Source organism: Penaeus japonicus, unplaced genomic scaffold, assembly GCF_977035675.1.
Source record: "Penaeus japonicus unplaced genomic scaffold, GWHDUDI00000001_assembly GWHDUDI00000031, whole genome shotgun sequence".
Lineage (NCBI taxonomy): Eukaryota > Metazoa > Arthropoda > Malacostraca > Decapoda > Penaeidae > Penaeus > Penaeus japonicus.
The window spans coordinates 10,416,677-10,428,761 of NW_028234433.1; the positions used below are offsets into that span (position 1 = coordinate 10,416,677).

Here is a 12,085-nt window from a genome sequence, read left to right on the forward strand (position 1 = left end):
TTTCCTTATTAGCATCAGCAACTTTCCCCAAAATACCCAAGACTCCTGTTGGGGCCAGAATTTTTATATTTTTTTTATATTTCCTTCCAAAAAATATGTAATTAAATTTATGGGTAGGTGACTATTGTTTGGGGAAAAAATATCATGATCTTTTAATATTTTTTATAAAAAGGACAAAAATATCACAAAAAACTGCCCAAATTTGCTTAATTTCTTGTAGATGATTAGCACATTTGTTGAGATTTCCTACATTTCTTATTTGGAATATGGAGTGATTTGAGTCTTTGCTTCTGCAGTATATACATAAAAACTATTGCACTACTACTGTTATTAGGATGAATTATTATACATGTTTCCTTGTGATAATTTTATTGTTTGCTTTATAAAATAAAAAAGTAACATCTTTATATAAAAAAATCATAATCAAAAAACTTTATTTATAAACCTTATGTATAAAGAAGGTTTACCAGACATATGCATCATCAACATGACTTAAAACTGGAACACACTTCATATCGCTGTTCAACATACATTCAAAAACAGCCTGTATCATAAAAATGATGATAATTATGATAATAATAGATACTTAGCTTTTTAAAAATGTATGAATAACTGTAGTAAATTCATTATGATTTAAACTGCATGTCATAAATTTCTTTGTAATGGAAAGTAGAAAAAAAGATTTCCCTGGGTCTGAAAGGAAGGCAAGGCCTGCATTCCTTTACCCTGTGGATACTCTACAAAGAAATTACTTGCATAATGGTAATATGCCGTAAAAAAATAAGAATGTTTTTATGCATAAATGCATACTTATACACAGATGCACAAATAACCATATATGTAAGTAATGTAAAACCATGCATACACAAATATATACAAGTTCATATGCACAAATATATATTGGATTTGAAAAAGTCAACACAATCATTGTATATGAACTACAAGAGAAATAACTCACAGGGAAGCTTTGATCATTGAGCATAATAATGAGGTAAGCAGATGCAAAGACCTGTCAACTGTTAATTGCAAAGTGACATGTATATCAAAGCTATGTAGTGCTATGAAAATGATAAAAACTTGGATCAAAATTACTTGAGAGAGTATTCAGCAATTTGCCAAAAATATATTACCCTCCAAGAGAGGACAGAACTACACATCTATCATTCATGTTAGAAAATATCAACAAATACTCTTGTATGTCAATTACTTACATATGAGTTCTTTTACACTTGTGAACCTTAATAGAATTCTCAAAGAGCTGATTCTACTTACCTGAAGCATTCAGCTTTCTGAGAGTACAGAAATAACAAAGGCTTAAAAAATAAACTGATATACACATATATACATATGATCTATACAATAACATCCATAGAACCATAATCCATAACTATTACAGCTTTTTGTGGTCCCAGTATCATACCCTTACTTTGCATGAGTCATTGAAACATGTCTAAACAGCATGTATAAATTTCAAAACATAGTTCTAATATATTTACAACACACAAACAATAAGTTAATACATATATAATCTGAAGCTATTCTAGATAAACTTGTAGTCATTATGTACCTGTAAGTACTTTGTGCATTATTTCATCTGCATTTTAAAATAACATAATCCATGAGGATAATTCTATGCACCCATTTCAGTAGCATGACAAAGAGAGTGAAAAGAGAGAAAGGAGAGAAAGGGCATCACAAAATAGGTCATCAGTTAAAAATGTAGCAACTAAACAAAGACATATATGAAAAGAATAAAATACAAAAATTAAGGACGGAATCAATTACCCCTTAGTTTCTTCAATGCGATGGCACTTGTTTTAACTGCTATATTTACGTGCTTTCATAAGTTAAATTGCAGTGATACAAATAAAAAGTATGACTAAACTGAATTATAGTTACATATAAACTTTTTCACTATTTACATTGGTATAACAATTATTTTCAATAAAGCATGAGATTCCAAAAGTACATAATGGATTGGAAAACAATCTCCAGCTATATTTAGTTGGTCAGTCAATTCCTATTAAGAAATATTCAAAGGAATCCACATAACTGCAGAAAACATCCAAATCATGAATCCACTTTCCTGATCAGGTAAATCAAGTATAGACAACTAGTTATCAAAACTTAAATGAGAAACATATGAGAAACATGAGAGAAAAAAATAAAAGCTCCAAAACATTTGAAAAATTATCATAAAACATAGTTTTCACTGTATTCCTTCACTGTGCCTTCTTCTAACAAAATTATCAAGGTCTACCTATTGAAATATACATGTCATTTTCATATTTTGTATAGGTTGCAAGAGGTTGCAACCCATACGCCTCCTGTCACATACCCGACTCCACTATGCCTTCATCATCTGTGTAGATAAAATAAAAGCATATAAGTAATCATTCTGAAAATAAATATATCATGTATTCACAATAGTAAAAAAAAAAAAGTGTTTAAAAATGTTGGTATAGTCATTTGTGTTTTCATGTAATACCAGACAGAATAAAATTAACTATTTATAAATATGTAAACCAACTTTATACACACAAAATCTCTAAAGTTGTGGGGATTTGTTTCTAATGTATTTAAGTCTTCAGCCTCAGTGGACTGTATGGTACCACTAAATTTAACATATGTACAACTGATTACTAAACTATTTACTCATGTGTCATTTTGATTAACACTTTTGTAAAGCATGCATTTTTTTTTTTTTTTTTTTTTTTTTAAGCAGCCAATTTTATCTAGTATCAGAAAGCAGTCTTAGTTGCTTGGCAAAAAAAAGTAAAAATTGGTGTCATAAATGTGAATTTCACGTAGGAAAAACAAGCAAAATAAAAATGTTCACAAACACTGACACCCTCTCCCAGAAAAAAAAAAAAAAAAAAAAAAAAAAAAAAAAAAAAAAACTGTATGTTCCATATACTGTATGTCAGTTAATTCTTAAATTTGTCTTTCATGATTATAATCCTGTCAGAATTCTATTACTTCATATTCTCTTCAGTTTTAAAGCATACATTGTGACATTCACTCTTCTATGTAAATATTCAGAAAAATGCTTCCATAAATCACTGGATGTCAACATCAAATATTTATTTGATCAAAAGAAACTTTAAATGGTTTATTATGCAGGATTATGTTTTTCCTTTTTTCCAATTTTTTGAATGATGTATTCCAGATACAGGAATATGTCAAACATCCTACACCTTAAATAGATACAATAAGGTCTGTCAATCTTTTTTTAGCAGTCTCATTCCAGATGTTCATAATCAAAATAATTCTCAAGATTGATGATAGTAATTTGGCCTATACAAATTTAAGGAAAATATATATGATTTCCATATAAAAAACAATGCAGTATAAAATACAGGTATGTACAATTGATATTAGTTGACTACAATTTCAAAGCAAGCAATAATAATCAATATTGTGTAATCACACACATACATGCAAGAATCCAGCTATTACCAAAATGAACAAAAGAATCCAACAGACTGTTGCCCAATAACCAAAGATTTTGGAAGCAGAGGTAAAGATAATCATCTTTGCTTCGGTGACTTTCCTGACACCATCATTCCATTGAGCCCTAGGCCAGTGACAGAATTTCATTAACAAGAAACTCTTCTATATAACTGCTACCTAAATTAACATAAATATAACTCATGAGCAAAACTGATTCTATCTCATGATGCATTACTTTATAATGAAAAAAGTAAAAATATATTTTAAAAAATTATGAAGTGCAAATATATTTCATAAACTATCCATAACAATCTAAAGCTGCAACTTACCTTCATAACCCTGATTATCATGAATTTCATGCACTGGGTGTTCATTTTCTCTTCCTTCTAACACCGCTAGAAGACACTGGTGAATACATATGTACTGCTGCTCTGTTTGTACCATGGAAACTCTTTCTCTCCTCATCTCATACACAATACCAAATATATCCACATAGTCAGATGTGCGGATGCTAAATAATATCCTGTCCAAGGCAATGAAAGTTCCAGATCTCCCAACACCAGCACTGAAACAATAAGATAACATCTGCATTAAGGAATTTGAGGAAAAAATCTAGTATGAAAATAAATAACCTCTGACATACATGAGATACTTGTATATAAGAAATCAAACAAAAAATCCTATGTGAAAATAGATCACATTTTTAAATCAAATATTTAGTACCATACTGTCTTCCTTTCAAGATATTTGTAATCTAATTGGGTTTTAACATAAAAAACAAAATACCAACCTGCAATGCACAACAATAGGTTTCTGATCTGGACCAACTCTCTCTCTGAAAGCTCGTACAAATCTGACCAGTGTTTGTGGTGGGTCTGGGACACCAAAGTCTGGCCAAGTCGTGAAGTGGAAGTGCCGAACCACTCGACAAACATCTCCCTGAAAATAAAGTCAGCTTGATATAAATCTAGCAAATATTCTAATTAGCAGAAAGAAGTATTATATTATAAAGGTAATACAAAAAGTCAAAGCACAACCAATAGAAAGTTAAGATAATCTAATAATTTGTCTGAGCATTATCTGTATTAGAATCTTTCACACCAAATGGTCTTCATATCTTTAAATGAGGCTACCTATATCTTATAAGAAAATTATTATACAGCAGTAATACTTTACTGATAAAGAGGTACCACTTTCCTTGGAGTTTTCTACCAGGTATCACTCCCAAGTGACAAGTGAGGACATGTATTCAAAGAGTAGATTTGACAAAAATAGATAACACTTTAAGGAAATCAGGAATGGCCAACTACTGGAATCGGATACTAAATAAATAATAATTTAACCCATTCACGCCGGTTGACGTGATAGCACGTATTGTGGTTTTCGCGTCAGACGCCCTGGACGAGCTATGAGGGGAAGCCACGCGCTCGGGTAGAGCGAGTGGGCAACCCAGGCTTGCGGCTTGTGCGCCCGTGAATCTCAAGGCGTTAGGCTTATGCGTTCGAGAACCCCGGTATTGCGACCCCGCAAAGCCGGAACAGCCCCGGCGTGAATGGGTTAATGATTATCATTTACACAATTAATGTGACAATGAAGCAGCTGCAAAAATTATGTTCCCGTATACAGTATCATCATCCTTGGAGTTGGGCTTAGGAGACAATAATATCCAGTGTCTTGCAAAAGCCTTCTATTCTACCAAAAACTATGGCACACTTAAACAATAACATCCTGACTTTATAAAAGTAAATAATAGAATTATTAAAAAATGCAAAACCTCTTTTTGTCACCCCTTAGAATAGTAGGAGTGAAACGTGTTCTGAGAGGTTCAGTGCAGCATCGTGCTTCAAGAAATCTCTTGGTAGGAAGCACTTCCTATATTACTGGCAGGAGCAGAATTAGGGAAATATCCACACCATCATGAGTGGGTTTAGAGAACTAGAAAGTGGAGTTGGCTTCATGTCCTCTGATAATTCAAAGGTAAGATAAAATATCAATTGTCAAGCTCAAATCCAAAAAATTTCAGGCTTTTTTAGCCCCACTCCATCTAAAATTGTAATTTATGACCTCCCACAAAAAACAAGGAAAAAACTCTTATTGTTGCATTTTCCATTTTTCCAGATGCCACAAGGACAAACAGACTTACCTTGCAAACTCTGAATTCTGAAATGGTCCAATCTGGGAAGCGACTATCATTGAGGATAGTCACTTGAATATCTCCGTAACGAACGGGTTGTGTGTTGTAGGGCCAGTAATGATCACACTTTTCACGACCCTGTGAAGACATTTTTAAATATCAGTGACCTGATACAAGCAATAATAAAAATTGTACCTATAAAGCCAACACAGAAAAAGAAGCTACCATAAAAGTATCGTGCACAGTACCTTTTCAATACACCGTGTCAGCATCACAATAGCGCTAGAATTACTTTCCCAGCACATTCTCCAGAAATCATCACGAGTGGACAGAAGAGGACCTTGGCTTACTATAAACTCTCTTGGAGAGTTATACCCCTAAAAAAAATTATAAATCAATACATACATACACATGAACATCATAAACACAAGAAATTTTTAACCATATTCAAATATGAAATGGAGTGAGCATGACTCTCTGAGATCTTATAAATTGCACACCTTTAAAATATCTAGTACTTTTGTCTTCAGCATGTTGTAAAACACTATAGCATACAACATAATTTTGCACTTTATATGTATGGGAATACTTCTTTTTGTATGGTTAATATCACAACAAACTGATATGAAATAATCTTTTAAAATGCATTCAATATACAATATTGCATCTGAAAAAGTAATTGTAAATCTTTGTGAAATCATAATATCAGTTATACAATATCTGATTTCTTTTTAAGTGCTTCCTTAAAAAGAATAGCTCTTTGTAGATAACTTACTGGTACATAATTTGCATTGATATAATCCGACCCCTCTTCATCATCTGTAGGCTGCAACTTGAAGCGAGAATGATCATAAGGCAAAATATTTGTGAAACGATTCTTTGGGCGATTGACAGACAGATCCGCAGCATTGCGTTGGAGATCACGTCCAACATGACTGAGTGCTTCATATTCTTCTGAGAAGTGGTACTCTGAGTCTGCAGACATGAATCTGTAATGTGCTACAAAGTCTTGCAGCCTCACTGGACGGCTGTGGATAAAAAAAATATATATGTTAAACTATCTTGTCGCTTATTAAAAATAAATCTATACATTTTAGCTGAATTAGTATGGCTAAAACCATATAAATTAATTACCATGTTTATAATTAATGAGACATTCAGTAACAGTAATCCCTAAATTTCCAGCTTGCTTAGCAAAGTAGATTCTTCAAGAAACCGTTCAAAAAATAAGTATCTAGTTTTAGTTTCTTTTATAGGAAAAAGTTAGTACCTCTGCTTTCATCAAACCCAACACTCCAACTCAATTATCATTTTGATACCTCACAATTGCAGTTAATATACCTTAAAACTGTTTGGCAAAAACTCCACTCTTCTCTTACCAACTGTAAGTTCAGGAGCATAATTATTGAAATCCATTTGTAGAAAATTAACATATTTCACATATAAAACAATAATCAACACATAACTTGAGCAAGGAAAACACCAAAATAAAGAATTTTACCAAGAAAATGGTGAGTAAAATAAGATCCTCTCTCAAGAAATATGCAATCAGTTTTTCAAACATAATAATCAATGTATGAAAACTATAAAATTAAATCCCATCAATCTTTATGCAATTACATTAGTTACAAAGTCCTTCTACTTTCTAGTGTTTGGCATGTAGACACATAGCATACCTTGTTTCTATTATAGAGTCTGGAAGTGAGTGCATGTCGCTGCCTGGATCTGGAGCCCTTTTAGTGATTCCACAAGCTCTTCGTCGTCTTATAATCATTACCATCACAACAATCAACACCAGAAGGAGGACTGGAATTGCTACTGCCAACCCAACATTCCCACTCTCTGAATCTGTAGTAAACGACTTTCTTTATTCTTCTTATTCACTTTGAGATTGTCATTCAAAAAATATTTACACAGTAAAGAAAAAGCTGCAGTCTCAGAAGCAATTTCACATTTTCTCAACAGAAACTGATTCTAAAGCAAAGATTACACTTCCTAATAATGACTTTGCAATCATATCTATTGATGTATGAAATAATTTTACTACACTATTGGTATATTAATCATGGCAGTATTAATAAATCTACAAATCAAAATAATAAACCTTCTTAGTCTAAAATGAATATCATTACTGTAGGTAATGTGACTTGCCTGTTGTAATTGGGTGACTGAAGTAGGTGTCAGCAAACTTGGTCCTTGCTGTATAAGCTCGAATTTTAACCCTGTATGTAGTTCCTGGTTTCAGTGGCCCATTACAATAACCACCATGAGTATCACAGTTCTCCTCAGTGCCAATGTCAAAATCTTCCACTGACTTTTCATTAAATGGATAATACTGTTCTGTAACCTAAAAAATAAAAAAAAATATATATGTATGTATATATATATATATATATATATATATATATATATATATATATATATATATATATATATATATAATATATATGTATGTATATATATATATATATATATATATATATATATATATATATATATATATATATATATATATATATATATTTATTATATATATATATATATATATATATATATATATATATATATATATATATATATATATATATATATATATATATATATATATATATATATATATATATATGTATGTATATATATATATATATATATATATATATATATATATATATATATATATATATATATATATATATATATATATATATATATATATATATATATATATATATATATATATATATATATATATATATATTTTATATATATATATATATAATATATATATATATATATATATATATATTATATATAATATATATATGTATATATATATATATATATATATATATATATATATATATATATATATATATATATATATATATAAAATATATCTTCTTTTGTGAAGATAAACACATTAAATTTGAATGTAAATTGAAACATCATCACCATATATTATAATGAACCCATGAACATTTCATTAACAATAATATGGACTATATAGAAGTGAAGACAGAGGATTTCTATATTTCAGCCAACTATGCTTATGAACTTTCTAAGAGAGAGAGAGAGAGAGAGAGAGAAAAAAAAAATGTGCCTTACCTGATATGGAGGCCAGAATGAATAGCTCTGAACATCTTGCCAGGCAGGTAACTCAAGGCCTTCTGAATTCTTGGTATCATCTTCTGCCACAATGATGGTATATCCAATTACTTGCCCATTTTGATTGGAAAAGTAATTCTCCCGATAACGAATACGAATGGTATTTGAGGTACGTGAAACTTCTGTTGGGAATACTTGACTGCTAGGTCGAGGAGGAGCTGAAAAAGAAAATTTTGTTGGTTCCTAATGCCACAGACAATTATTTTCAACAAAACGGTATTGCATCATCACAACAAATTAGTGTGGAATGAAGCATAAAACAGATATACTTACAAATTACATGAAATACAACATTTCTGTCTTATCCTTTGGAACCCATCAAAATCATATCAAAGTTAAATACATAGAAAAGCCTAATTCATGAAGTTCATGATAAAATATAATGACCACATGAAGCTTCTTTCATGGTTCATTTAACCGCATCCGCCAGCCCAGTTGCCGGTCGGCACACGCATAGTGTGCCGCCCCCCATTATTTCCCCATTCTAATAATTCGAACGCCCCGGCATTTGGACATTCTAGGCTAGAATTCCCCCGTCGGGAATGGGTTAAAGCAAATAAGTGATATTCATGCAAAAAATATCTGCTTCTAAATTTTTGACAAATTTGTGCAAATACCAATTTCTAGGATCATCTTGTAATTCTGAGTTGTACCCCAGTCTGGGAACCACTGATTTATGTCCTAAACGGCATTTCCAATTACTGGATTAGAAAAAACAAAGAAATGAAGACATATATCTTACACCAAACTGGCATGGTTCCTTCCCAATACTTTATGCGACCAGAACCAATCTTTGTTGCGGCTTCTATTTGGAAGGAATAAGTTTTCCCCGGGATGAGATTAGGTATTACGCCAATTAGTTCATCAGGCTCAAAGTGTCTTACATTCGTTGGTGCAGTATCCTAGAATAAAGAGAACATTTAGTATAATGTATATAGACAGAACCTACCTCTTAATTTTCACTATTAGGCTCAATTTCATATTTCTGTTTTAAAAAAAGGTAATGCACCATACCTTGATTCCATACTTAATGTTGAAGCCTAAGAGAATACCATTTTGCTCATCAGGAGGCAATGACCACCTAAATGTAACCTGGTTTGGTTTTATTTCAATCGGTTCAAATTCATCAACCTGTGAGTATAGAGAGAAATCAAAAATAAATTCAAGGATATTAAATAGTATTCATTTTACATTCAAAGGATAACAAAGTCTTTGATGCCATTTTGTCCTCCATCTTTTTAATGATTCTTTCTCAACTTCCACTCTCTGTGCATTGGTATGTTTGGTGTACAGGAATCAGAACTCCCTATAGTTGGAAAAGCTAATAAACTACTAAGGGATGGCTAGAGCTTCATGTGCACACAGGTGAGGATAAACTTATTTCTCCTTTACTTCACTGCACAATTATTTCAGTTCAAAACATTCTAATTTGGATTTTTTAGATTTATAACATACAGATTATTTGAACATGTTCTTTTAGAACTTTTTCCATATTTCATCCAGTGTGCACAAATAGATTCAAATGAAAATTGATATATATGAAAATAAACTCTCCTTCACTATAACAGTCTCCCTAAATGAATCAATAAAGGGAAAGAAAAAATAATATGAAAAAAAAAATCTCCACAGAAATAAAAGACAATAACACAAGGGACATTATCCTACCTTTCCAGGAATGCTCTCACTTGTTGTGAATGCCGCAGACACAGGCTTTGACTTCCTAGTGCTTCCAGCTCTAGTAAGGACAGTGAAAGTATAATTGCGGTGTGGTCGTAGTCTCGTGATGGTAATAGAATCCTGCTTGGTGCTATTGGTAAAGAGCTCAGTATCACGGAGATATTGCACCTGTGGAAAATAATGGTAAAAAGTCAAGACCTATAAAATGCAAGTCTGTATAATAAAATCTTCAACACAAATATCTTGGCAATATGGCATCGAAAATAAAAATAAAAAGTGACATATGTCAGGCTGTTCTTCATAACAAAATAAAGGAAGACATTATGCAGATTAGATGTCAGTAGCCATTATACATCCTAATTTTCAAGAAAAAAGAAAGGAAAGAGAAATTTTACGTACCTCAAATGAATCATAATCTCCATTTGGTTTCTTCCATGATAAAGTGATTTCAGTATCTGATATGTGGGAAGCATTGATATTTGAGACAGGCTCAGGATAAAGTCGATCTTGGCGTATGAGTGGCTGGCTAGTTACACCTCCTGATACAGTCCAGGCTGTGATGTTATACAAGCGACCTGGTACTAGTCCATTGAATATTATCTGAAAAAGTATCATTAAAAATTCCATAAACAGCTCTAAAACACCTCATGGTCATCATATAACATCTTAAAATATCAGTTTATATCAAACAGAAATATGAATTTATAATTATAAAATAGCCCCACAACCTTCTGGCAAAGCTGTCACAAAGCAGCAGAAAGTAAAATCATATAAAAATTACCTTACGATCATCATCTACTGCAGATTTCTCCCTAACAGGTATGGATGGATCTGATAGCATGAATCTGTATGTATCAAAAGTTGCTACAGAGTGCGGTGTTGGAGTATACCTTATTGTGAATGATCTGGTTTCTAACTGATTCACAATAGTTATATCTGACGTAATCACTGGCACTGAAAGAAAAAAAATATATTGATTAAAACACATCTTTCTATATACTTGAGGATGAGTTACACCTGCTGATAGTGCCCTGATACTTCAACAATGGTTTTCAATGTTTTACCTTCATTTCTAAAATCTGCAATTCTGTTAAATCTACATATAAATAACATGGAACACAGGCATGACAAATGACACAAACCAACTTAATAACAGCACTGAAATTTCTTTATAGTCTGAGGGCAAGACTCTATACAGAGAAAGCACTCCACCGATACTCACTTGTTCTGCTAGAGAGTTCTACAACCTTGCTGTTCACTTCATGGGCTGTAGTATAAACCTGGAAATGATACAGCTCTCCTGGCATTAGCTCACCAATCAGGATGGTCAACTTCCTTTCTATGCCTTCGGTTGCTTGGTTTCCAGGAATTTCTTTGGATTTCTGAAATGAGAATCCATACAACATCATCATTGTAATAACAACAACAAAGCAGCCTCCTCTCATAATACCAGTGAAAATTACTATTTGTAGTAAATGTTTTCCTCTCACCTTTCTATCAGGAGTAGCATCATTCCACCAAATAATTGTGTACAAATCAATTCTGCCCTCTGGTCTAGGCCATTCAAAGGTAATATTCTGAGAATCAAGGATTGGTGTAATTCCTCTTACGGAGTTTGGTGCTGAAAAGGAGAAATGTAGTGGTTACAGGGGTCTA

At 31.9% G+C, this 12,085-nt stretch overlaps 1 protein-coding gene across 1 annotated transcript in view; it reads right to left on the reverse strand.

Moving 5' to 3' along the window:
- Positions 1-360: 360 nt before the first annotated feature.
- The window catches only part of LOC122250950 (tyrosine-protein phosphatase 10D-like), a 67,443-nt gene continuing 55,718 nt past the window's right edge, over positions 361-12,085 (reverse strand). The window contains exons 20-35 of the mRNA XM_086555414.1: positions 11,920-12,050; positions 11,652-11,811; positions 11,211-11,383; positions 10,829-11,029; positions 10,418-10,597; positions 9,767-9,883; positions 9,495-9,654; positions 8,693-8,910; positions 7,739-7,934; positions 7,264-7,435; positions 6,363-6,615; positions 5,836-5,964; positions 5,597-5,725; positions 4,244-4,392; positions 3,783-4,018; positions 361-2,362 (exon numbers count right to left, since the gene is read on the reverse strand). Coding sequence (XP_086411540.1) covers positions 2,331-2,362; positions 3,783-4,018; positions 4,244-4,392; positions 5,597-5,725; positions 5,836-5,964; positions 6,363-6,615; positions 7,264-7,435; positions 7,739-7,934; positions 8,693-8,910; positions 9,495-9,654; positions 9,767-9,883; positions 10,418-10,597; positions 10,829-11,029; positions 11,211-11,383; positions 11,652-11,811; positions 11,920-12,050 — 2,636 coding nt within the window. The 3' untranslated portion in view covers positions 361-2,330. The remainder of the gene's footprint in view (positions 2,363-3,782; positions 4,019-4,243; positions 4,393-5,596; positions 5,726-5,835; positions 5,965-6,362; positions 6,616-7,263; positions 7,436-7,738; positions 7,935-8,692; positions 8,911-9,494; positions 9,655-9,766; positions 9,884-10,417; positions 10,598-10,828; positions 11,030-11,210; positions 11,384-11,651; positions 11,812-11,919; positions 12,051-12,085) is intronic.